This window comes from Antechinus flavipes, chromosome 2, assembly GCF_016432865.1.
Source record: "Antechinus flavipes isolate AdamAnt ecotype Samford, QLD, Australia chromosome 2, AdamAnt_v2, whole genome shotgun sequence".
Lineage (NCBI taxonomy): Eukaryota > Metazoa > Chordata > Mammalia > Dasyuromorphia > Dasyuridae > Antechinus > Antechinus flavipes.
Genome location: NC_067399.1, coordinates 257,974,818 through 258,001,448, shown reverse-complemented (window position 1 = coordinate 258,001,448; position 26,631 = coordinate 257,974,818). Strand labels below are relative to the sequence as shown.

At 44.2% G+C, this 26,631-nt stretch overlaps 1 protein-coding gene across 1 annotated transcript in view; it reads left to right on the top strand.

The window, feature by feature from the left end:
* Positions 1-26,631, top strand: part of CACNA1B (calcium voltage-gated channel subunit alpha1 B) — a 252,680-nt gene that overhangs the window by 99,723 nt on the left and 126,326 nt on the right. Inside the window, exons 12-18 of the mRNA XM_051976837.1 lie at positions 3,775-3,887; positions 5,326-5,438; positions 10,334-10,465; positions 11,263-11,335; positions 15,360-15,477; positions 18,718-18,785; positions 22,662-22,768. Coding sequence (XP_051832797.1) covers positions 3,775-3,887; positions 5,326-5,438; positions 10,334-10,465; positions 11,263-11,335; positions 15,360-15,477; positions 18,718-18,785; positions 22,662-22,768 — 724 coding nt within the window. The remainder of the gene's footprint in view (positions 1-3,774; positions 3,888-5,325; positions 5,439-10,333; positions 10,466-11,262; positions 11,336-15,359; positions 15,478-18,717; positions 18,786-22,661; positions 22,769-26,631) is intronic.

The window sequence follows — 26,631 nt, the reverse complement described above, 5'->3', positions numbered from 1 at the left end:
ATTTGCTGAGCTTTTATTACACAGTCCCATCCTATGCAGGACCCTTTACTTATTAGTTAGACAAATACGACAGAGTTCTCTTCCTTTGTAGAATGCCCAACGGGGGAGAGCATAGCACTAGAATAATACAAAATTGTATATAATTGGATGCCAAATGTAGAGAGGAATGTAGGAAGCACCAGGAGAGTGCACTGAGGGTTGACATGGCTAGGGAAGCTTTCATGAAGGAGGTAACATGGGAAGGCTTGGGAGAAACTATAGAATTGGGAGAGGGGATGGGAAGGGGGATAGGAGAAGGAGGAGAAAGAGTGCAAGGGGAGCCTTACTGTTAGGGAGAGGGAATGACAGAGACAAGGAGGATGGTGGCCTAGCTACTTGGGGAGTCCTGGAAGATTACTGTTGGCCTAAAGGGAGAGACTAGACCTGATCTATCTAAAGGCACTCCCTCCCACCCAGGAACACCTGCTCTAGACCGTAGGTGGGCCTGGGTTTGTGCAGGGTTTGTGAAGCTTTGTAGCTTCCAGTCTGAGGCATGCCGATCAAAATGCTTTTGAACTTGATTCCAGCTTTAAAGGGGATACTTGGCAAATCTGAAGGTGGGTTGTTATAAGGGAAAAGTCCTTAACTCAGGCGGTAGGGAGGTCCGCTCCCCAGCTGACAGCATAAACATCTTTAGAAAGTACATGTACAAAGAGCTACTGAGGACCATGGGGCTGGGGGCCATAAAGTGAGTCAGGATTCTCTATAAATGGTTTTCTTTTGGAGAGTGGAGACACATCCTGTGGACTGCAGAGCTCTCCAGGGATTAGGTTTGATGTTCCCTCTCAGCCAGTCAGGACAAGGAACACAGACATCCCTTCCCCACTCCCATATTTCACTGGGTAGAGAGAATTGTAATGTTTCCATAAGAAGCAGAGGCGACAACATGATGCTACTCTGGACTGGGAGTCAGAGGATTTGAGCTGACCTACCTTTCTCACAGAGATGTGATCATAAGTAAACCATTCGCCTTATCTGAGCCTCAGTTTCCACAGTTACAAAACGAAGGCGTTAGATTGGATGGCTCTAAATCCATTTATATATGATCCTACAAGTTGAGTAGTTAGTGACATGAACTTTTAGTTCGGTTTTAACATCGGGCTATTTGTCAGCAGACATCAGATGGCAGGACATTTATTACTTAGGTGGTTAGGGTGTGTCTCAGAAAACTACTTTAGACTATTAAAAGAGTCCTCCCTCTGTGCCTTCCCCAGGGTGCACCATGTACACATAGGAACTTAATTCTGCAGTCTCGTGTATCATTTTTGTAGAGTGGCTCCTTTGGGAATGCTTACCCTGCCTTCCCCCTCACTATGTGTCATCTGTCCTCCTTTTTGAAGGTTGGTGGTTTCTGGCAAATCCTATGGAGGCTCTGTGTTTCCACTTCAGGATAATTATTTTTCCTCTCCCCTCAGGTTGCTGTTGCTGCTGCTGTCTTGAGTTTAGTCTTATGCCCATATGAGGGAACAGTCCAGTCCCTATGGGAGACAGAGCATGTTTAAGATAAGTTACAGAGAAATAGGCCGGTGATGAAGGACAGTTAGGGTTCCTTGGGTTCTCCTGCCCCCTCAGTTCTATCCATACCTGGGGAGTAGCCCTTAGTCACTAGAGATTCTGTGAGACTCTGGCTGCCCTTCTCACTAGGTAGGTGAATTGTTATCTGTGTAATGATCCTCACAGGCTCCCATGGAGTAGAATCCTTGGAAGAATCAGGGGCTTTTCCCTTTAGATGAAACAAAGAAGAGTGTCCAAGGACATGGGGAGGGGAAAGTCTTGGGAAGGCTTGGGAGAGGGGAATCAGTCAACAAATGTTGATTAAACACTTTTTAAGTGTTTTTCATCCACTCTGTATATTCTTGATATGTTGCCTCCCTCATGAGAATGTGACCATCTTGATGAGGAAGACCAGATTTTTGCCTTTCTTCATATCCCCAGCATGCTTAGCACTGTGTCTGGAAAGTAGTAAGCATTTAGTAAATGCTTGTTGACCGAGTGATTGACTGCCAGGTGCAGCAAGATTTTGTTATCACGGCAGAAGGGTGGAGTTCTCTAATTTGGTTTGACAGGATGACAGAGGTAGAGAGATACTTTTCTTGGCATCTGTATCACTGAGGAATTTAGAAAGATGTGCTTTAATAACAGTTCTGTAACTTTTTAGCTGTATGACTTTAGGAAGTTGACCTGCCCCTTTGGTCCTCTTTTCCATATTTCTTTCCAAAAAACTGCAAGTATTGCAATTCAAAGATGGACAACCATTACCCACAATTGATTATAAAATCATTCTAATTCCTATCTTAAGCTTAATAATTCAGGCATTCTTAAAAATTAATTTTCTTCATTCCTAGTGGAGAAAAATCCTCATTCCTTGCTCTAGAAATATAATCTCATTTGACCATGATAAATATATACTTTTCTTTTACTACTTCTGTTCAAATGTCATTCCTCAAAGTTTACTGAATTTCCCAGTATAGACATACCTGGTGATATTTCTATTTGCTTCATGTCTTGTTACCTGGACAGAATAAACATTTATGGGCTGGAATTTTACTGATCCTCAGCAGAAAGAGGAGGTACCTGGCTTAAATCAATCAGGTAACAAGCATTTATTAAGTGCCAACTGTTTGTTTAAATCAATCAGAAAACAAGCATTTATTAAGTGCTAGGCACTGTGCTGGGTGCTTGGGACAAAGAAAGTAATAATACTCATAAAGGTAAGAAGAAAGGAATTTTTTTCTTTCTTACAAAAATCATTGATATCTTTTGGTTTTTATATCACTTTCATTTCTCAATAGATTATTCCCCATTCCCTCTCTCTCTGTCAGAGTCATTCCTTATTAAAAAGAGGTTTAAAAAAAGATATTTCGGTAAAATGAAACAGTACCTTAATCCAATCTGACCAGTGTATGTAATTGTCACACTCATGGCCCCCTCCAGAAAAGGGAGGAAAATATATGATTTTCTCATTCCTTTCTAGGGTCATGCTTAGTAATTGGGTTTGAGTTGTGTGTGTGTGTGTGTGTGTATTTATGTGTGGTTTGTGTGTATGTATTCTTTCTATTTCCATTGGAAGTTGTATATAATAACTCTGGATTTTCCTTGTATTGCATCAGTTCATGAGTCTAAAGGAGATTTTTGTGTCTGTATAAAGAAGGTTGCTGGCAGACAGGTCCTGAAAAGGTCTCCAAGATTCCTGGGATTCTCTTTGCCCTTACTATTTCCAGGAAAAGGTGCCACCTGCAACTATTGGGCCTGGCTAAACTCAGAGGGAAGGGTTGTCAGAGAACCCCACGTCCGATAAGTTACATAAGAACTGAGAGGCAAGCCTTTGTATATACAACCATCTTATGAGAGTTTATATATCAAAACCCAAATCTCTAGAGCCTCATCATCAGTGAATGAACTAGTGAAATTGAGCTTCTGAGCACCTGGCCCTTGGAAGAAGAGGCAGGTCAGCCTCCAGCTCCTTTCTCCCACCGGCCATGTAACTCGGTGTAAGCTGCTTCTTATCATGTTTTAGCTCCTCACATTGTGGTCCCACGGGTTCCATGCTACCCTGTCATGGGTCTCTACTCAGAGGGAAAGCCATCTTTTGCCAGATGACGCTGGCAAAGCCATTTCCTCCTGGAAAAAGCCATGCTGCCACAGGGATAGTAAAGGGCCTCTGGGGTTTGGTAGGCACTTGGGGAGTTGCCAGGGAGAGCCCACAGATAATCCAGCCTCTTTTTTGGCTTCTAGATTTTGCAGAATTTGTTTTCCTGGGTCTCTTCCTCACTGAGATGTCTCTGAAGATGTATGGCCTGGGGCCCAGAAATTATTTCCATTCTTCCTTCAACTGCTTTGACTTTGGGGTGAGTGACTGCCTGTGGGGGCCCCAGATTGGGTGTCAGTAGGGAGTAGAATGAGGGTCTCACCATAGAACTTCATTGTTATGCTTTCTGACTCATGTCTAGTTTTTAATTTGGGGAAGGGGAGATGAAGGACAAGCAGTTTTTTTTCCTTCCTCTCATTTTAGTTTAGTCTCCCAAGGAGATCATCATGCTTCTAGGCAAATATATTATTCCCATCCCTCAGGAGAATCACTCTGTCCACAGCTAGGAATGCCAAATTCAAAGAGCTTAAGATGGAATTGGGGGAGGGAGGGGAGGAAAGCAAGTCTTAATCCTTAATATCATCAACAAAGGCAGCTGGTCACCTCCCATAGCCTTCTCTGACGATCACAATTTTCAGCTCTGTGCCCATAAGACGTTTTGCTTCCTGCACAGGACTCTGTGGTCACTCTCTAGATACTACGATTGGCTAGAAAGAATTCTGAAGCTGGAGTCAGGAGACTGCTTTGCCACTTGTTAGCTATCTAACCTTGAGCAAAATGCTTCCCTTCACTCAGCCTCCATCTTCCCATCTCTAAAATAGGTACAATGTTACCTACCTGACAGGCCTGGTGTCAGGAAAGGACTTTGTAAATTCAAAAACCTTGTAAATGTGAAGTTTGGTTATTCTGTCTGTTTATCCATCTCAGCATTGTGTAGTGGAGAGGACACTGGACTTGGAGTCAGGAAGTCCCCGGTTCAAATCTGCCTTAGAAACTTACTAGCTGTATAATCCTAGACAAGTTGCTTAAGTTTTCGGGGTCTCCACTTCTTCATGTAAAATGAGGAAGTAGGAGTTAATGGCTTTTAAGGCACCTTCCAGCTCTTTATCTAGATCCTGTGAATGGATCGGCAGGTGTGATGAGTCTCTTCAGACTCTCCATTTCTCACATACATCCCTCCAGGAGATATAATATACTTCTGATCTAGGAGGAGCAAAATAGTAATAATAATCACAATCACGCTAATGACAATAGAGACTGTGCTGAGAAGCGTAAGGTATTGGAGTGAAGTGGAGACCATCCCAGGGATGTGAATGTGGGGTGAAGGAGGGGGAAGGCTTTTCTTGGTGATCACAGTAAGCTGCATAGGTATGAGCACGATACTGACGCTTCATGTGTAGAGGGTGCTGTCAGCCCTCTGTACTGTGTTAGGGTAGGAAAGCCCGGGATCAGGGTTCTGGATGATCTGATTCTGAAGGGGGGCCTGGCTAGGCTTGTGGGCAGTAGCTCCATCCTCTCAGCCAAAATCATGTCCTGGGCCATTGTTCTTCTCTTCCTTTCCCTACCCATCAAAGTAACTAGGTGGGGGAAGGAAGCAGCTCCCACATTCCATTCCCCATCTTATGGAGGGGGTATATCCTTGCAGGTCATTTTGGGGAACATCTTCCTACTCTAAGTGATAACATGTGTCCTTACAGGTCATCGTTGGAAGCATTTTTGAAGTCATCTGGGCAGCGATCAAGCCGGGGACTTCATTTGGTATCAGTGTGCTGAGGGCCCTCCGGCTGCTGAGGATTTTCAAAGTCACAAAGTAGGTCTAGTTTTTTTCTTGACCCTTTGATCTCTGTCTGTTCTAGAGAATTCCTCTCCCACTCATCCCACTCCTCCTCCCCAAGATTCTGAAATTTTTTTTTAATCTAGAAGTTGGTCTGCTCTCTCATTCTGTGTAGGAGTTGAAATTAGATTTTTTCATTGCCATTACTAAGATCCCTCTCAAAAATTAATTATCAGCCTGCTTGCTTTGCTTTGAGCCCTTGAACAAGCTTGCTGTCCAAGTGTCTGGTGTGAGACCCTATTAATAATCACAAGAATCTCTCGTTGTGGTGGGAAGACTTTTTAGAATAGGGCCATACAGTTCTCTAGCATAAAGTTCTGAAGCACACGGGCTTGCTCAAATCTGTGGTATAAAACCCTATTAGTCACTGGGATGTACATTTTGTGATGTGAAGTCTTTTTAACTATGGAACTGTCTGCTTGTGGTGTGAAATCCTGATAGCTATGAGACTTCCCACTCTGTTGTGAAAGCCAGTTAAGGACTGTTCCTAGTCTATAGCAAATGGGGCTGCCTGAGGCTCTGGTGTGAAATCCTGTTAGCTATGGGGCTTTTCAGATTGCTAGTGTAAAGCTCAACAGCCCATAATATTTTATCCAAACCTCTGGTGTGAAGCCCTTTTAACTACAGGATATGAAACTCTAATTACTGTAATAAATTCTCTTTGTTTCTCTGGTAAAGCAACAATTACTAGGAGGAGTTTTAGATTACTTTGGGATCTATTCTCATTAGAAATTCTGGGGTTTGGGGTGGAATTCTCTGGAATCCTAAGATTTTCTAACCCCTATCTGTGCCTGTGGTAGTATGAGGGATAATTAAAGATGAAAGCATATCATGGTTGCCTTGGGAGTGATGGGTCTGACCCTACTGGAAATATTCAGAGAAAGGCTGAGATGACCGTTTGTTGACTATACTATCAGGAGTATCTTAACATAGACTCATGTTGGGTTCTCAGGCCTCCTCCAACTCCAGGATTCTGGGATTCTAGTTTGAAAGTAGGTCCCATTCTCTCATCTCCCTTCCTTTTCCCACCTCTCAGCTGGGAAACCAGAATGAACACTGTTGGTGAGCTAGACACTACTGGTCCCTTCTTCCACAGCTCCTGCACAACATTGGTTTGAGACCAAAGTTGGGGAGACACCTGTTCTGATCCTGAGCACACTCTGTGTCTGTCTCTGGAGAGATGACAGCTGTTCTTTATATGCAAGGCTTGAAAAGGCTTGACATTTATCGTGATTTGCTCTGATGTTTTTTGTGTTCATGACTATCAGCTTTCTGTTATTCACATGGTTTTTTGAAGAAGATTCTTAGAGGAAAAGAAAGTAGCTTTTGCCTTCATTTTTCTTGCTGATTTTAGTGGATTAAATGCTTCTCTTGGCTGGGGGCCATAGCAAATAATGAGTATTTCAATATCTTTGGCCCAAATAGTTGTCCTTCTTGCCTTTTGTGGGCCTTGGGAATATGAAGAGAGTCCTAGAGAAAGGCTTGCTTTGTGAGGCAATCATCACTTCTCACTTTTACTTTCCCATTCTGTTTCACTAAAAGGTAGCATTGTATCTTGAAGGAGCCCTTGACCTTGGACTTAGGAGAATTAAGTTCTGGACTAATTCTGCTAACCTGGGAGCTCTGAAGCAATTCCCTCACCCTTCCAGGCCTATAATTGAAGCATCCTTAAAACTGGCATAATCATACTTCTCCCACTTACTCCCCTTTGTGAGAATCTAGATGTGAAGATCCTTGATAAGCTATAACATGTTATAAAAACATAAGTTATTGATTTAAAAAATCATTTTTCCAAAATAACCAACCCTGAACACATCTAAAACATATCAGTAAAGAATATGAATTATTCCCCTGAAGGCAGCAGTTTAATTTGATAAAAGCCTCAGGGTATTCTAGGACCTGTAGAATTGATGATCTAGGGTCCAGAAGCAGGGTGCCCTTTATTGCTGTGTGACTTTAGGTAATTACTCTGAGGAGGCTTACATTTTTGTTTTTTCAAATGTCTGATCCCATACATGAGAAATGAGAGCAATTGATGGTTCCAGTGCTATCTATTGCAGACAGCTTTCCCAAAGCCACGGAGAAGAAACATAAGATCTGAGAGGAATCTAGAATAAGCTTGGGACTTAGTGCCATTCATGGCTAAAGCCATTTTCTTTTTTTGTGGCTAGAGAAGTATCCTTGGTTTATCTATTACTCAGGCCAGGCCATGCACACACATCCCAGGAGATAAGGATGCTGATCAGGTGACTGTCAGCCCAGACATATGTTTATCTTCTCTTCTTACCCAAGCTCCTCTCTGCCTTCCCTCCCTCCTTTTTCCCTCTCACTTTCTTCTTCTTTCCTCAGCTTCTCCTTCCCTCTTTTCTCCTCATTTTTTCTCCTTTTTCTTTTCTCCCTCTTCTTCCTCCATAGTCTCTCCTTCCCTCTATTATCTCTTCTTTTATTCTATCTACTCTCTTCCTTTTCATACACTACCTTTCTCCTGGGATTTTCCCAGTGTCTAAGAATTCCCCAGACTACACTATCTACTCTTTACCCCTCATTTCTCAGTAACTCACAATCCACTGTGAAAACTGAGCTCATCCCATCTAAACTAGACAGAACAGGACTCTCATCTTTGCAAAAGGCAAAAGTAGCTCGGTGGTATGACCTGGAGACAAATTTGGTCTCAAACACTTACTAACTGTGTGATTCTGGGTAAGTAACTTAATCTCTGTCTGCCTCAGTTTCCTCAATTGTAAAATGGAGCAAATAATAGTACCTCCTTCTCAGGGTTGTTGTTCCCAAAGGAGTTCATAAACCTATCTGTCAGGGCTCAAATTCCTTTTCTCCCCAACCTCCCTTTCCTTGGACATTCTCCAGTTTTCTCTTGGCACTGGAGAGGATGTTCTGGGGACAGGCTTCTGGCTACCTGTTCTATTGGAGTTCTCTGGTGATGGCCCCTGGTGGCTGTTGCTTGGCTTCTCTCTCATTTTTGGTCCACTGTCAGGGTCTTTGCTTAGGGATACTCCTACACTGAGCATCAGAGTGATTATCCCTCATCTTGTCTGAGCATAGCTTTTCCCCCATTGCTTTCTTTGAAGTTCCCTATCTCCCTAAGCCAATTTCCACTCTCACTTCTTGTAGTAGTATGAGGAATGCGTAATGATAATTGTGAGCATAACTCACCCTTCCCAGTGCATTTTGAGTTTTATAAAATACTTTCCCTTGCAACAGTCCTGTGAGGGAAATAAGTTATATATGATTATCCTTATTGTATAGATGAAGAAACAGATTGAGAGGATAAGTGACTTTCTCCAGTCATGCAGCAGTCAGAACTGGCCCTGTATTCAAGTCCTCAGACACCAAAACTCTTTGCCTTATAAGGTTCTTATTCTTTCAGATCACTCCTTTTGGACATTATCCTCTTTCCCAGGGAATGGAGATTTTGTTCTCTCATCAGAGATTTAATTCATGAAGTATTTTTGGTCCATCTCTCATCCACATTGAGGGCTACTCCAATTCAAATAGTCCTCTCTCCTTTTTCTATGCCTCTTTTCCCCCCTCTTTCTCTCTTCCATCTCTCTTCTCTTTCTGTTCTTCTCTGAATAAAATTGCACAAGAAACTCTGTGGGACCACCCTCAGATCTGTAACCCATCTTCACCTCCCAAATCCCCATGGAATACTCCTTATTCAGCAGAACAATGGCATGTTAGCAGAGATACATATCCCAGAGCCCCTGAGCTGCTTTGAGTTCTTGTGTGTGTGTGTGTGTGTGTGTTAGAAACAGAGAGAGAGAGAGAGAGAGAGAGAGAGAGAGAGAGAGAGAGATAAAGACAGAGACAGAGGAAGAGACAGGGACAGAGAGAGACAGAGACAGAGAGACACACACAGAAATGACAGAGAGACAGAGACAGACAGAAAGAGACACACATACACAGAGGAAGAGAGAGACAGAGAGAGACAGAGAGAGATACACAGAGAGAGAAAGATAAAGAGAGAGACAGAGAGAGAGAGATAGAGAGAAAGATAGACAGAGAGAGAGAGAGAGAAAGATAAAGAGAGAGACAGAGAGAGAAAGATAAAGAGAGAGACAGAGAGAGAGAGAGAGGAAGTGAGAGAAAATATGTGTGTATGTGTGTATGTGCACACTCATGTGGATACACATACCTCTGAGTGTTACTCTTGGAGCTCCTGGTAGTTTCTGTTTCTTATCAGATGCAAAATATTTAGGGATCTTCCTCCCTGCCTACAGTTTAAAATGAAGGGCTTAGACTAAATCAGGAGTTCTTCATTGTTTTTAAGTTTCATGGACATCTTGGCTATTTGATAAAGTCTTCAGAGTTCCCTTCTCTCTGATGTTTTTAAATGCATAAAATAAAACACATAAGATTATAAAAGAAATATTATACTGAAATGCTTATCAAAATATTTTTATATATGTATATGTTTTTGCGAGGTAATTGGGGTTAAGTGACTTATTCAGAATCACATAACTAGAAAGTGTTAAGTGTCTAGATTTGAATTTGGGTTCTCCTGACTCCAGGGCTAGTACTTTCTCCACTGTGCCGTCTAGCTGCCCCAGTTGTCACAATATTAAAATAAATAAATTCACAGACCCAGGTTAGGAAGCCATGGATTAGATGCTTTCTGAGGTGCTACGCGGGCTCGTAGGAGTTGTTGACTGAGGCAGACGTCACCTGTAAGTAAGAAGTATAAGGACACGTCCAGGAATCCAGGCCAAATGGAGACAAGAATAAGGCAGGGCCCTGGTCGGTGCCCTCTTCCCGGTTATCTAAGCAACACTTGGTACTCATCCCACGTGGCGCAGAAGGACGGTGGCTGAGGATCTAGCCGTGGAGGTCAGCTTGGTCCTTGTTCATTCTAGGTACTGGAATTCCCTTCGGAACTTGGTGGTCTCCCTGCTGAACTCCATGAAATCCATCATCAGCCTGCTCTTCCTTCTCTTTCTGTTCATTGTGGTTTTCGCCCTGCTGGGGATGCAGCTCTTTGGAGGACAGTAAGTGGACGCCAAGACCTTTCCCTCCCTGTCTGTGTTGGGGACTGTGGGCCATGATTCATCCAAGTGGGTGACACAGGCTGGTGCTGACGGCCTGGGATCATCCTGGGAAGGATGGTGTGATGAGAGGGGCCAGCTTAGAGAGGAGATGAGCAAAATAATGCCATTGCTCCGGGAAGTCATTTTGCATCACCTTTTTCCTGGTAAATAATAACTCATTGGAAGAGGCTCTGGAACCTGGGCCTGTTCTTAATCTTCCTGGTGCTGGAGGGAGCCAACGAGTATGCTGAGATGATGCATTGGGTGGCCGGGGTACAAGGCCTGGCTGAGAGACTATGGTGATGACTCCCTCATCCGGACCAGCTTCTGGAGCTACATTAGGGATATTTTAGGATTAGATTTCCATTCTCTGGAACCTGAAATTCTGTAATCTGTAAATCTGTTTCATTTTGTCTAATTCCATTTTAAATGCTAGCAAAGTCTTCTTCAGAAATCCAACTTCTCCATCAGAAGTACTCATGAGATGTCTAGGGAAAGACCAAATAAGTATTGATGGTGTTTCTCCTCAGGCCTTAGAGCTCCCTAACCAAAGGGCTCCGGGGTAATTGTTGTTCCTGGAGAGGTGGAATAGAGCCGGATCAGAGCAATGTGCGCTTGACAGTGTAGAATTACCAGTATGGAGGACTCACCCATATAGTAGAAATTTAGCCACAGTATGGATTCATGTACTGACTACTTATGCACGTATGGAATCCCACCTTGGACTGCCTCTTCCCATGCCTTCTTTTTCCTCTCAGGTTCAATTTTAGAGACGAGACCCCAAACACCAACTTTGACACTTTTCCGGCTGCAATTCTCACTGTATTCCAGGTAAGGTTTTCAGTAATGTGCCCATCTGCTTTAGACTGGTATGGTTTATTCTAGTCAGGTACCCAGTCTCCAGGGATACCTTCCCCTCCCACCTCCAACACGACTTAGACTAAATTACTTGGGTATAGTTTGTTCTGATAAAGACCTCCAGTCTCTAGGGAGCTGGGATCCCACACTTCAAGGCAATAGTCTGGGCTAGCCTTTATCTAAAAGAGTTCGTGGTCGCCAGAGAGCTAGAGAAGTATAGATTTACTGTCTAACGGCAGATTCCGCAGTCCCAACGTGCTCTGGTGTCTTTTCTTCAGATATACAGGATGAGACAGTCCATGTTTGGGTGTCAGGGATCTATATCTTCTTGGTAGGGCTCCTTGTTTGGGGAGAGAAACTGAGAAGCCCATGGACTTCTTTTCCAGCTTTGCATGGGGGCTACACTAGGGAGTGCTTCAAACACAGTACATTCTGAGGGCTTCCCTTCCATTTTTTGGACTAAGTAGAAGAGGAGATTCTTTGCCTCAGTGGCTACCTGGCCTTAATCACTGAATGGGTGCAGCCTCAGACAAACTCTGTTGAAGATCTTAGCTTAAAAAGGCCAAGGTCTCTCATTGCCTCCAGGACTATCTCCAGTCACCCTGGTCCATATGTGGCCACTGGACCCAGATGGCTCTAGAGGAAAAAGTGAGGCAGGTGACCTTGCACAGCCCTCCCTCACTTAAACCCAATTCCCCTGCATGTCACAGCATCACCTCCCTGATGGCACGGTCCTCTTTGAGAACAAAGGACATACAACAACCCAGTTTGGAAGGAATCTTCCCTAAGCTCAGCCAGTAGAAAGGACAGTAACTTTTGTCAGAAGCTGCCTGGAGGCCTGATGTATGCTGGTCAACTGTATATTTAGCAAAGAGCCACCTAGGGACTTGGGAGAGGGATGGGATAAAATAAACAAGGGGGCAGAGGTGGGGATGGGAGCAGCATTGGGACAGGCCCTTCAGTGCACAAATTGATCTTAATAAACGAAGCGGTCTTATTCTGCCTCTGAGCCTGGAGGAAGGGAGACAGAATAAATTTAGAGATTCAGACATGCTGAACTTTACAAGCACACAAGGGAGTTAATATCAGAGAGTTGCGATCTTTAGTGTAAAGTGGAAGGCAGGGATGATGAGAATGAAGTTTTGGGTTTCCACTGGCCTTGGAACCAAAATATCCATCTTCAAGTGCTGGTTTTGCTCCTGGGGCAACTTACACAAATGACATCATCTCTCTGAATCTGTCTTCTCTGGAAAATTGACCAATCCAACCTCCTTTCTCCTTTTCATTTTACAGATAAGAAAAAGCCCTACAACTTACTACCTGTGTGAATGACTTTGGATAAGTCACTTCTCTATCCTGGGCCTTTTTGTTTAAAAAAAAATTTCAGCTAGATGGTACATTGGATAGAGTCCTAAGCCTGGAGTTAGGAAGACTCGGGCTCATTGCCAGCCTATGTATGACCCTAGGCATGTCACTTAGCAGCACTGGTTGTCTCAGTTTCCTCATCCGTAAAATGATCTGGAGAAGGAAATAATAAACCACTCCAGTATCTTTGTCAAGAAGATTCCAAATGGGATCACAAAGAACTTGAATTGACTGAAATTATTATTATTATTATTATTATTAACCTTCAGTTGCCAGTCATTTCCAGTCTTGTGATGGCTTCAATCTCAATTGCATTTCTGTTGAGCTCAAGCCATGTTTATAGTACACTACAGAGGGAATGCTAATAAATGTTTCATGTCGGCTTAGATAAGAGCATAACATTTCAAGTTATGCACTTCTTCATTATTTATGTATTTATTTTTAATAATATTTTATTTTTCTAAATACATGCAAAGATTTTTTTTTTAACATTCACCTTTGCAAAACATTGTGTGCCCAAATTTTCTCCTCTTCACTTCTTCCCCCTCTCAGAAAGCAATCTGATATGGAATTAAACATGAATGCACCTCATTCTAAGAGCAGGAATAAAGAAAAGGTAGTGAGTAGAAGGTAGAGAGTTGCTCCAGTTGTATGAAAGGTCAGAAAGGGAAAGGGGGCAAGAGCCACAGTGCCAGATTGCAGTCCTGACCCTGATATTCCGAGTGCAGGCAGACAGAGTGAGGTCAGGGTCCTCAGAGGAGGTGATGATAAACTGGCAGGAGATAAGCAATTACAAACTCAGGAGAAAGTGGATAATATGTCATACTGTCCATAACCTCTGAAGGCTAAAACTCTCTCTCTTCTCGACTTGTCCATCAGTGCCTCTGCCTGAGGCTCAGTGTTAGACCAAGAGGAAACTTGGGTCTGATCCAGATAAAATTTCTGAGGCTCTTTTAAAACATAACAAAGCAAAACATATGGGATTGCATCCATTTACGATGGTCAGGCGAAGAAGCTCCTTCTGCCAATGTTGATTGTTCTCTTCTCTGCGACTGAAAGCCTTCTCTAGTTTCTTTGGGGGTACCGAGATGTTAAGGGACTTCTCCAGTGTTGCAGTCAGTATATGTCAAAGGCAGGTTTTTGAGTTCAGGGCTTCCTGATTGCAAGAGTGACTCTCTAACTTTTACCTCTTTCTGAGATTCTCAGGTCTTGGAACTGAAAACTACCTTAGAGCAGGAATGTTTTAGCCGTTCAGGGGTCTAGCTTGGCAGTAAGGCCCTTTGCTAAAACCTTCCCCTTTGGATGGTCTCCAGGCCCCTTTCTAGTAGGAAAGCCTTCCCTCTTATTACCACCCCAATCCCCTTACGGCAAAAGCTCTGATTTACAGGCTCTCAAAGTTAGAGAAAAGGATGCTTTTAAGGCCTTTAAAATACACCGAGTGCTTCTGGCTAAGAAAGGACTTGCTGGACAATTATTTCCCCTCTATGAGCTTCTTGATGAGCCTGGGGTCCTGGAATTATATTGTAACATCCTCCCCTCCCCTCCCCCAAGGCCTCAGAATGAGGCATCCAGGGCACCCACAGGCATGTTCTGTGCAGATCTCTGTCCTCCCTCCCTTCTCCCTGACCCAGCAATGCCCTCTGAGCACAATTTGGTGCCGATAGCACCTCCTTCCTAGCTTCTTTTGAACGGGATTAAATCTCCTCTGACCTAGAAGGCCCCCACCTTTTTCCCCACTGTTCCAAGTTACAGGGCCCAGATTGGGGTCTCTGAAATGAGGAATGGACTGACAAAGGGGAGACAAAAATCATCCCTACACTTTGATGACATGATGGTTTACTCTAAAAATCCTAGAGCACCAGCAGAAAAAAAAGTGATTGAGATAATAGCTTGAGTAAAGTGCAATCATTTAAGGTCGATACCAAGAGTTCTTAGTTATAGTCCCTTTGGCAGTCCATCTGTGCACCCCTTCCCAGGATAACGTCTATTGCCTACATTTAGGACTGAAGAAAATTTCAATTAGAGGTTATCGAAAATAAGGATGAAGAAATAATTTTCTACCCAAATTCATGGACCCTCTGAAGTTATCCACAAAAACTTTGGGAGTCTGGGGATCAAATAGTAAGACCCCTACTCTAGCAATAAAAGAATTCAGAAGGAGAAAATAGAAAAAAAAATCCCATTCAAAACAAGATGAATAAAGTATCCAATAGTCAGTCTACCTAGACACACTCAAATCCTCAAGCTACAAAACACCTTTCAGAGAAATAAGACAGAAAGTTGGACTGTGGGTTTTTTCTCTTAAGGCTCTGAGCTGGGAAGGTTTGGGCCATGGTCTTCCCAGCTGGAACAGCCATTTTGGTTCTTTCCCATTTCAGATTCCAGACTGATTCAGAAACCTTGGAAGACATATTCTGGGCTCTGATTGGGCGGGGGGGGGGGGGGGGAAGGTGTGCAGGAAAATGTGCATCTTTTGCGCCTTGTGTGCCTGGTTGGGCGTGGGCACCTTGCTCGCATGTTGGGAGTTTGGTTGTTGGAAATGATTAGTGACTCCAGGATGCCGCTTGGCCCCAGCCTGTGAACTCTCCCTGCGGACGCACAAACTCTCGTCTCTCTGCACTTTACTCTGCAGATCCTTACTGGAGAAGACTGGAACGTGGTCATGTATCACGGGATAGAATCCCAAGGGGGAGTCAGCAAAGGAATGTTCTCCTCTTTCTACTTTATCATCCTGACACTGTTCGGAAACTGTATCCTTTGTGGAAAGAGGTCTTTGGCACTGAAGCCAGAGGTCCTGGGTTTGAACCGGCGTTTTTCACTTGATGTTGCCTGTAGCAAGGTGCTTCCGCTTTCTGGGTCTGGGTTTTGGCTAAAGTGAAAGGGTTAGAGCAGAGGATCTTTAAGCCTTTCCCGCTCCTGCTCCTGCACTGCGGGAGTGGGTGCCTCAGCCTGACCCGCTCCCTGACCATCCCAGCTCCAGGAGGGGATAGTTTAGGGATCCTTTGGCGTCTGAGGGAGCCCTCTGGCTCCAACTGCGTGAGTCCCAGAAGCCCCCAAACGCCCGTGGGTCCAGCCTATTAGCCAAATCCGTGCTTCCCCTGCTGTCCCCCAACACAGAAGAACCCTGTCTTTATGCCAGACTCCAGAGACCATGGGAGACAGAGGCTAAGCAAATTCTGAGGGAACTGCTCACCTTCTGGGAGAGCAGGCCCTGAGAGAAAGAACGAATGCTGAGAGGCTCAATCAGGGCAGTGCAAGGTTTTGGGAGCTTGTCTGCATTGCCCAAGATGGGGGGTCACAATCGTGGATTAGAGTCCTAGCTCAGCCGTTGAAACACTGTCTGATCTGAGGTAAGTCGCTTCTTAACTTATAAAATGGGAGCGTTGGATTAGAGAATCCCTGCCGACCTTTCTAGCTCTGAAGCCCCTGCTGTTGCCCCCTGAGTGTGGAAGGGCTACCAATGTTAAGGGGGATCAGTGACATCATGGCTTAAATAGGGTAGGCTTCCTAGGCCTGCAACAAGAAGGCCACGGAACAACAGAGGGATGGTCTGCCCAGCAAGGAAGACCACCAGAGTGCAGAATCTGACTGGGAAGAGAGTCAGAAAAGTGCTGTGGGACTGAGAGCTGACCTGCTTCTCACATTTGTCATCACAACAGGGATGTCTCTGTTTCTGTCTTTTTACAGAGAGGCATATAGTGCACATACACACAAACACTCACACACGTGTGTGCATACAGACGTGTGTGCATGTATGAAACAGGCCGAGTTCCATATACAGAGTCACACCCATGCCCAGTTCAGCCCGAGGCAGAGCTACATTCACACACATACATACCTGCACACCTGTAGCTCCATTTAGATTTGCATACCCATAATTACACACATGTGTACAGTCAGCCACAGACAGACTCACAGTCACACATGTATATCCTCACACAACTATAGCTACATACAGGCATAAACATGCAGACCCATGGTTAAAAACATGTGCGTATTCATCTAGACAGAATCATAGTCTCACATGTGCATACCCATAGCTACACATAGACACAGTGCACACATGCATACTCATAATTTCACAGTCACAACGCAGTCTCACGCCTGCAAACTTACAGCTTCACACGGTCACAACGCACAGTCTCACGCCTGCAAACTTACAGCTTCACACGATCACAACGCACAGTCTCACGCCTGCAAACTTACAGCTTCACACGGTCACAACGCACAGTCTCACGCCTGCAAACTTACAGCTTCACACGGTCACAACGCACAGTCTCACGCCTGCAAACTTACAGCTTCACACGGTCACAACGCACAGTCTCACGCCTGCAAACTTACAGCTTCACACGGTCACAACGCACAGTCTCACGCCTGCAAACTTACAGCTTCACACGGTCACAACGCACAGTCTCACGCCTGCAAATTTACAGCTTCACACGGTCACAACGCACAGTCTCACGCCTTCAAACTTAGTTTCACAGTCACAACGCACAGTCTCACGCCTGCAAACTTAGTTTCACACAGTCACAACGCACAGTCTCACGCCTTCAAACTTAATTTCTCAGTCACAACGCACAGTCTCACGCCTGCAAACTTAGTTTCACACAGTCACAACGCACAGTCTCATGCCTTCAAACTTAGTTTCACACAGTCACAACGCACAGTCTCACTCCTTCAAACTTACAGCTTCACACGGTCACAACGCACAGTCTCACGCCTGCAAACTTAGTTTCACACAGTCACAACGCACAGTCTCACGCCTTCAAACTTAGTTTCACAGTCACAACGCACAGTCTCACGCCTTCAAACTTAGTTTCACAGTCACAACGCACAGTCTCACGCCTGCAAACTTAGTTTCACAGTCACAACGCACAGTCTCACGCCTTCAAACTTAATTTCTCAGTCACAACGCACAGTCTCACGCCTGCAAACTTAGTTTCACACAGTCACAACGCACAGTCTCATGCCTTCAAACTTAGTTTCACACAGTCACAACGCACAGTCTCACTCCTTCAAACTTACAGCTTCACACGGTCACAACGCACAGTCTCACGCCTGCAAACTTAGTTTCACACAGTCACAACGCACAGTCTCACTCCTTCAAACTTAGTTTCACAGTCACAACGCACAGTCTCACTCCTTCAAACTTAGTTTCACAGTCACAAAGCACAGTCTCACGCCTGCAAACTTAGTTTCACAGTCACAACGCACAGTCTCACGCCTTCAAACTTAATTTCTCAGTCACAACGCACAGTCACAACGCACAGTCTCACGCCTGCAAACTTAGTTTCACACAGTCACAACGCACAATCTCACACCTTCAAACTTAGTTTCACACAGTCACAACGCACAGTCTCATGCCTGCAAACTTACAGCTTCATACAGTCACACCCGTCATACCGATACACCTCCATGTTCAGAAATGATTACGTGCTGATGACAGTTGTACCATGAAATACACATTTACATTTGGACCCGCCCAGTCCTTATACAAGCACATGCCAACCTAGCATAGACAGCCATGTACACATGCCAGACAATGGCTTACACCGTGGCACTGACCCCTCTATCAGTCTCAGAACCTCTTCCTTGTTGCCATGGAAATGAGAACTGGGAGACTTCATAAACCTTAATGTGCTATATAAATGGGGTTATTTTCATTGTTATTATTTGATAGCTGACTGAGTTCCTCCTGCCATGGGGAAGAGCAGAGTGACCCCTGACTGGCTTTTGTCCTTTCTGGAAGAAGCAGTGCCAGGGGAGGGAGACCACTTACTTTGTAGAAATCGTACTTACTTTGATACAAAGGGATCTGTGGGGGAGTTTCTGATGGAGCTCCGTTCAGGAGAATAAGGCGTGGAAAGCAAAGGTTGGTGGTATGAGGGTTCTCATAATCACAGAATGTATTTTTAGGGCCCACAACAGGAGATAGAAAACAGGGGGGAGACTTTATTTGGATGTTCCTTCCTTAACTGGTGCTTGACCAGACACCCTTCTGAATGTCTTCCTGGCTATTGCTGTGGACAATCTTGCCAATGCCCAGGAACTGACCAAGGTAAGCTGGGAGGAGGTCTTAAAGCTGGCAGGGGCTAGAAGTAGGGAGCAGTTGGAGAGGGTTTCTCAGCCCTCTGACCAGGGGATGTGACTGGAAACAAAAGCCTCTCTGACCTGTATCAGGCCTTAGGGGATAAGCTGGGGCTGTCCATCCTGTGAGTGGTCTTGACTACCAATTAGAAACAGGGCTGGAAAAAGATATTGTATTGAGGTTTGGAGATCATCCTTCTGAATCCTTGTTTCCTCAGCTTTCTCTATAGGATTGTGCTGGTTGCAAAAAGTATGCAAAAGGTAGCTCTAGTATCTTTAGTATGTAATACATGAGAGTGTGTGTGTGTGTGTGTGTGTGTGTGTGTGAATCAAGGCCATTGACCTGTGGTCTGGGCTGAGGACGTTGTTTCTTTTTCTTCCTTTTTTTCTTTTTCTTTCCTTAAAAAATTATTTTTGGTCAGAGGGTTGAACCTGAAACATTTCTCTTCTGAAGAACCTGACCGTAGCAGAAAAAACTTTGAGTTACTTTCTGTGACATTTGCCCAAAGTGTGAGCCACTGTACCCCACTCCAACTCTAGAAGTGTCTTAGAATGGTAACCCAAAAGCGGATGCTTTTTCTTTTTTTCTTTTTTCTTTTTAATATTAATAACCTTTTATTGATAGAACGCATGCCAGGGTAATTTTTTACAGCATTATCCCTTGCATTCACTTCTGTTCTGATTTTTCCCCTCCCTCCCTCCACCCCTTCCCCGAGATGGCAAGAGTCCTTTACATGTTGAATGGGTTGCAGTATATCCTAGATACAATATATGTGTGCAGAACCGAACAGTTTTCTTGTTGCACAGGGAGAATTGAATTCAGAAGGTATAAATAACCCGGGAAGAAAAACAAAACTGCAAGCAGTTTATATTCATTTCCCAGTGTTCTTTCTCTGGGTATAGCTGCTTTTGTCCATCTTTGATCAATTAAGGCTCTCTTTATCGAAGAGATCCACTTCCATCAGAATACATCCTCATACAGTATCGTTGTTGAGGTATATAATGATCTCCTGGTTCTGCTCATTTCACTCAGCAGCGGATGCTTTTTCTTAAAATAGCAAAGTATTTTCCCTGTCTCTTCCAGAACCTGTCTGGGGCCTCATCTTCCGAGGTCAGGCCCCACGCACTGGGCTAGCCAGCATCTCAGTCCTTCTCCCCTCTCTCCCCTCCACGAAAGCCCACTCATGAATCATTTGTTCTAGATAGACTTAGGTTACTTCTTTGCTGGATCTACATTTGAGCTCTTTGGAGAAATGCTAAGGAGGGAAGGTTGGTCTCTGGTTAGAACAGAGCCCCTGAACACAGTGAGCCCTTGCCATTGCTTTTAACAGTATGTGAACAGTCTAGTAGGGCCCATTTCAGGCACCAGCCAGTCGGGGTCCTACTTATCCTCTCAGGCAGGAACAGTATGGATGACTGCCGAAGGCCTAATTGTTACACTATTACATCTGCAAGGATGCTTGGTAGGAAGCAATGCAGCTTTGTTGCTGAGGCAGAGAAGCAGTGTGTGTCAAGGTGTATGATGAAATCTACAGATCCCTTCTTGTTTTGTGTTTTTAAATGAGGGAAATGCTAATTTCAGTTAGAGGTTAGTGAAAATAAAGATGACATTTTTCCCTATTCATATTCATGGAGTCCTTGAAATCTAAGCACTCTGAATTCTAGGTTAAGAAGCCCTGATATAGTAGATAGAGTTTTGGGATTTGACATTTGGACAACCAATTTATCTTAGGTACTTAATTGCCATATGACACTGGAAAAGTCATTTAATTCCTCTGAGTCTTCTTATAAGACTCATAATATAATATACATAAGGCATTTTGCAAATCTTGAAGTATTTTATATATGTGAGCTATTATTAGTATTATTTTTATTCTTATAGAAAACCAAAGATCATCACAAAGCTTTCTGGGCAATGAATACCCAAATTAGATAAATACCAGGGAAGCTGATTCTACGGTATTTGAAATGACTTTTGGAAATGTCATGGAGGAATTCATATGTCTTCAAGAACTGGGACCTTTTCCACTAGGCAGGAGCTGAAAAGTTCTATTTTTTTCCCCTTAGCAACCCCTTTTGCCTGCCTCAGTAGTCTGCCTTCATCCACTGGCCAGGTCCCCAGATCCCCAGGGAGAATGGATGATTAGGCTGCTGCCAAGACATCTAGAGAGTGACAAATATAGCAAAAAAAAAAATTCAAACCACCTAGAAAGCTGGAACTCTAGCCAGAAGGGACAAATATAGTCAGGAGTCTACAAACAGTGAGAATGCTGGAAATGTAGCTCGAAAGTAAGAAACATTGTATTTGGCAAAGTGAGTGGACATAGAAAGGGGGTGAGGAGCTCAGAGAATGAGGGGAATATTTGACACCCCTCATCTCACCATGGTGAGACTAGCCTTGCTCTGGCTGTCTCATAGATCTTGGCTCCAAGATCCTAAATTTATAGTGTTAGAGCCCGACTTGGGGCACAACATCTAATGCAGGGTGCTCTCTTTACAGATGAAGAAACTGACTTGTCCAAAGTAACGTGGCCGCCTCGTAGCAGAATTAAGGTTCATACTCAGGTGCCATGAGTCAGAGATCAGACGACTTTCCACCATACCCCGGAATAGTGCCTCCTGCAGAATCAATGCGCTGCCCTGCATATTCATCGGGAGGGAGTGATGTGTACACTCCTCACAGGGAGGCTACTGTTCCGAGGCAGCCGGGTGGGAAAGTGGTTAGAACATGTAGCTTCCCAGTCAAGAGAACCTATAAAATGAGAGTAGTACCTACCTCCAAGGGTTGTTATGAGAATCCAATGAAAAGCTATAAGTGCCAGGCACATAGTAAGTGTTTAATAAAGGTTTATTCCTTTTCCCTTCCCTTCTCTTTGCCTTTCCCTGAGGCTGCAGGAGAGCTTTTGGCCGCTATTGGTCAGAATCAATGTATTGTCCCGCATGGTATGCCCATATGGGAGGAGGAATAGATGCACTGAGTGCTGGGTGGTTGACTCTGGAGTATTTCCAAATCCCCCAATTCTGGAGACAAAATGAACTGTAATCTACTGTAATTTAAGTACTAATTGTGGCTATTTGCAAGTTGAGAGGAAGAAAGATGGGAGGAGGAAGGAAGCTTTAAAATTTTGTTCCACAGGTGTCACAAGCTAGAAATTTCTTTGCCCCTCCTCCCCCTCCGAGTCCCAGCTGTAATAATGTGTGGAGCATAGAAATAGTTTTAATTGCTTTCATTAGGTTAATTAAACTGGAATTCTGGATTCGTTCCAAATCTCCTAAATTAGATTGTGAGGCAGCACTGACTTTTTCAAATGATTACATAAAATTTCCAATGCTTCTCCCCTTGTCCCACATCACAGACAAATGGGCTTCTGGACTGGAGCCTTCTTGATTTAGGCACCGCATTGTTCTCTGCGGTTACCTAGGAAAGAACAGAATCGCTTATAAGCCAAAAAATCTCTTTAATGAGCCCTGAAACTGCCCCACATTCTCTTTTTTATGGTGAAACATAGGCTTGGCTTATTAAACGAATTGTTCACTGATTAACTGGTAGTTCCAGATTCTTTAGCCTTTTTAATCTTTTTTTATTGAGAAATTTTTATCCCATGGGGTTGATTTTGGAAATTCATCCCAGACCAACTTTCCTCAAGCAGACCCTCCATTAAGTTTGCATCTTCGCCACATGAGTTATTCTTTGTTCTTAGAATATAAACCCAAATCTTTGAAGGGACCGGCTTTTAGCATGCGGTGTAACCTTAAGCAAAACTTTTTCAGGTGCCGCTTTCCACTTTGGTGAAATAAAGGAGGCCTGTAACTATAACTTTCTGTAACTTTCTGACTTTCCAAACAGGATGAGGAAGAATTGGAGGAAGCAGCCAATCAGAAGCTTGCTTTGCAGAAGGCCAAGGAGGTCGCTGAAGTCAGCCCCCTGTCTGCTGCCAACATCTCCATAGCAGCGTAAGGGTGGTTTTCTGCTTTGGGGGGCTCCGGGAGCGGGGATCTGCTTTGTAGAGCCGGGGCTGGGGTACCACCTCCAGAGTTCACTGACTGCTGGGCTCTGGCCCAGAAGGAGAGAGAGCCTCAGCCTCTGCCCCTCCTCTCCTTATGAGCCCCCCAAAAGAGTTCACCAGGTGAAGTCTCCCCAGCAGGAGAATGAGGCATTTGAAGGGAGGAGCCCTGGCTTTGGCTGATGGGGCGGAGATGGGGGAGCGTTGGAAGTGCATCCTATTCTAGTATGAACAATATGAGAGACTGTGGGGAAGATCCTGAGCCAGAGCTGGAGGGCTACAGTTACAGAAATTTTTAGAAAAACTCAGAGAAAGATAGTAGAAGAAGTAGGTGGTACAGTGGATAGAGTGCTGGGCTTGGAGTCAGGAAAATCTCAGTTCAAATCCAGCTTCAGACACTTCCCAGCAGAGCCTGGACAAATGATTTAACCTTTGCCTGCCTCAGTTTCCTCAGCTATAAAATGGGAATAGGAATTACACCTACTTCCTAGGGTGTTGTAAGGATCAAATGAAATAATATTTGTCTAGCACTTAGTATGATCCCTGATACATTGTAGAAGCTTAATAACTTCTTGTCTCCTTCCTAGTTCTACCCTGTCTAGGCAAACAGAAAAAAGATATTTTGCTTCCAAGGAGCTGGGCTTCTTTTTAACTTAATCCAAACAAAATCATCTTTTTAATTCAGATTGTTGAGTTTCTTTTTTTTTTTCCTTTTTCTAGCAGGGACAAATCTCTGATTATATATTGTAAGTCTGTAGGAAGTAGGGAAATAATATATGAAATTTTACCTTATATTCAGCTTTTCAGCAATGACTCTTTTATAAATCTAGGGATACCTGGTTCTAAGTGCCCTACAGCCTTAAAAGAGTTCATGCTTTCCCAGGCTTTGAAGGGAGGTCAGATCAACTAAAATCAACTATTGTAGAAAATGAATTGGATTTGACGCTAAAGGACCTGTATTCAAATGTTGATTCCACTGCTTATCACTTAGGCTTCTTCTCTCCAGCCTCAGTTTTCCTAGAAAAGAAAGATGCAAAAATGCTGTCTTTGGTTGAAGGTTGCCATTGTGAGTCTCTCCTGTTGTGGGGTTTGACATTTTCATCACCATGAGAGTGATTAATGGACCATCACCCAGCAAATATTTAGCCCATTGTTAGTTTTCATTTGTCTTGGCCCGGTTAGTTTCCTACTACCCAGGGAGATGCTGGAGAATCTGACTCAACAGTTTTGAAAATAGTTCACTTTGCTACTGCCCCTGCTGCTTATATTTCATTTATTACTCTGCAGTTTTGTTGAGCTGTCCTATGTCAGCCTTCTGAGCTGAGAATTCAGTTGCGTAGTTGGCTGAGAGCTCAGGGAACAGTCCTGTGGAAAGACAATGGCTGGTCAGTCACTGAGGAGAGTGATCACATTATATGTAAAGGCTGGTTCTCAGGTTTTAGCAAAATCTACAAACATGAAAGAGTTACTCGTTTACATTGCTAGAACTCCCATTTCCTACCTCATCCTGTGGCCATCAGAGATAGGATTCCTCTGTTTATAGAAGAGAAATGTCATGGGATGGATTTTCATTTTTTCCCCTTTTCACCTGGTGAACTCTGTTGGGGAGATACATCTCCCAGCTGACTGTGACAGGTTAATGCTGGGAACAAAGGGTCGGGAGTCGGGAGGAAGGGGCAATGATGGTTTGGAAATATGTCTGTTTGAAAGTAATAATGAACCAAGACAAGTTGACTCTTTAATGTTCTGACTGCTCCGTTTCAGCTCATGGTTTCACTCGGGCTTTGTGATTTTTTTCTGTTTAGCATTTTCCATGCTTTATTGTTTCTAGAGGTGAGTGAGTTTGTTCAGTTTGTCCCCTGTTCCTTCTGAAGCCCTCTGTTGTGTTCAGCAGTGAGCCCGCTCCCACCCTAGACCTGAGCTCCTGTATCAGATGGAGGGGAGGGCAGTTGGGAGGGCTGTCAGGGAGACATTCATTGATGCACAGGTGTTGGGAGAAGCTGAGACAGGAGGAGACCCTGCCTCATTCCTTTCCCCTCTCCTTGGAAGTACTTATTGGCTTATCCTTAACTGGAAGGAAATTTGGAAAACCTTAGCTTCCTCCGTGTCCTTTGTCCTTGGAGGTTCCTCCTCCCTGTCTCCTTCTCTCCACATAGATGGCACCAATGCTGTGTACAAAAGGGGCTGTGTCCAGTACTTACATCAGCATCCTTTCCCACCTGACCCTGGGACACTAAGAGATCACCTGGCCTGGGGAAAGGCACAGAAATACTTCTGGACTCAGAGCTGACTATCATGCCATTTTCTAACCTTCTGCTTACACGTTTCCAGCAGTCTTTAAGGGGTCATAATCCTGGGAGGTTCCCAGTCAGAGTCCGAGGTTGAAACACTCAATCCAATGAGTATGCTTTACACACTGATAGCCTTCCCCGACTTTGGCTTTTGGTAGTGGAGTCTCTAGATACCTGTAGATAGAATTGGTCTCTCAGGAAGTTACTGAGGATGCCAGATGGGGTGCACTTTGAACTGGGACTCCCTGAATTATTTCTTTGCAGAACTGTAATGGGCAAGGAAACCCTCTCCCATCCTGCAGGGACAGGCACACTATGTGAGAGCCTCAGGGGGACATGCTCTACAACTGCCCTGATACAGGGTGATCCAGACTTAAGAAAACCCCCAGGACTCTCACCCTTGGGGAATACCATTTCTCCTCTATCACTTTCTCTCTTTCTGTCCCTTTTGTACATATATTGGGAAGCAGGGTTGGGAGTACGGATCTATATCTTCTGCAGGCTCTGATTACCATTAAGGCTTCCTCCGGCCTCATGTTTCTGGATTCTGTAGTTGTATCTTTTATAAATGTTTACGGGCTATGACTGTCAGTCATCAGATTGAAACCAAAGATCCCTACAGAAAACTTCGTGAATCACCAGCAGGTCTGAAATGAAAGACTGTAGAGGAGAGGAAATGTTTTTGGGGATCTAGTGGGCTCTTTGTTCCTCCCCTTTAACTTCCAATGCGCCTCTCCTCCTCCTGCGTGTTTCTGTCTCTATGTATGTGTCTCTGTGCGTGCGCCTGTGTGTGTGTGTGTGTGTGTGTGTGATTTGTCTGTGTGTATTTGTTTGAGGTTAGGGGAGGAGGGGAAGGGAAGATATGAATGTGGATTTTCCAGTGTTTGCTTTTTTGCTTTTGTTGTGGTGCAGCAATCCAATGTAAAGCCACAAATGCCCAGTGAGGCAGGTATCCACCTGTTTGTCTGTCTATCTGTCCATCTGTCTGTGTGTCTCTGTGTTTCTCTATCTCCTTTTCCATTCCTCTTCTTGCACAGTCATGGGTAAGTAATAAAATGGAACGATGATGACATGTGGGGGTAGGGAGTGAGGTTGCTTCTTAGGGCTGGCTCTGGTCTGCCAGCTGTGATATGGCATTCCGTGAGTTTCATGATGAGGCCTTGGAAAAATGATGTCAAATGGAGAAGAGACCAACCCTTCAGGACTTGCCTGTTCAGGGGTCTGAGAAATAGCATGGAAGATGGTCCCTGCATATCTGAGGGATAAAGCAATGCAGAGGTCTGGGTTCCCAGACCCCCAGATTGTACTTTGGAACTAGGGCATTGTGGGCTTGGTCAGTGGTCCAAAGGACTTCCACATCTTCCTTTGGGGCAGAAGAAAGAGCTTTTTTTTTTTTTTTTCAGAAAAAGGAAGGCAAAGAAGCTATGTAGCCCTGTATTGGAGGTTCACCCTTCACTGTTGATTGACTAAGTATTATTCCAGTGGCTCCAGACCTCCATCCTTCTCCTTGACTACTGGGATG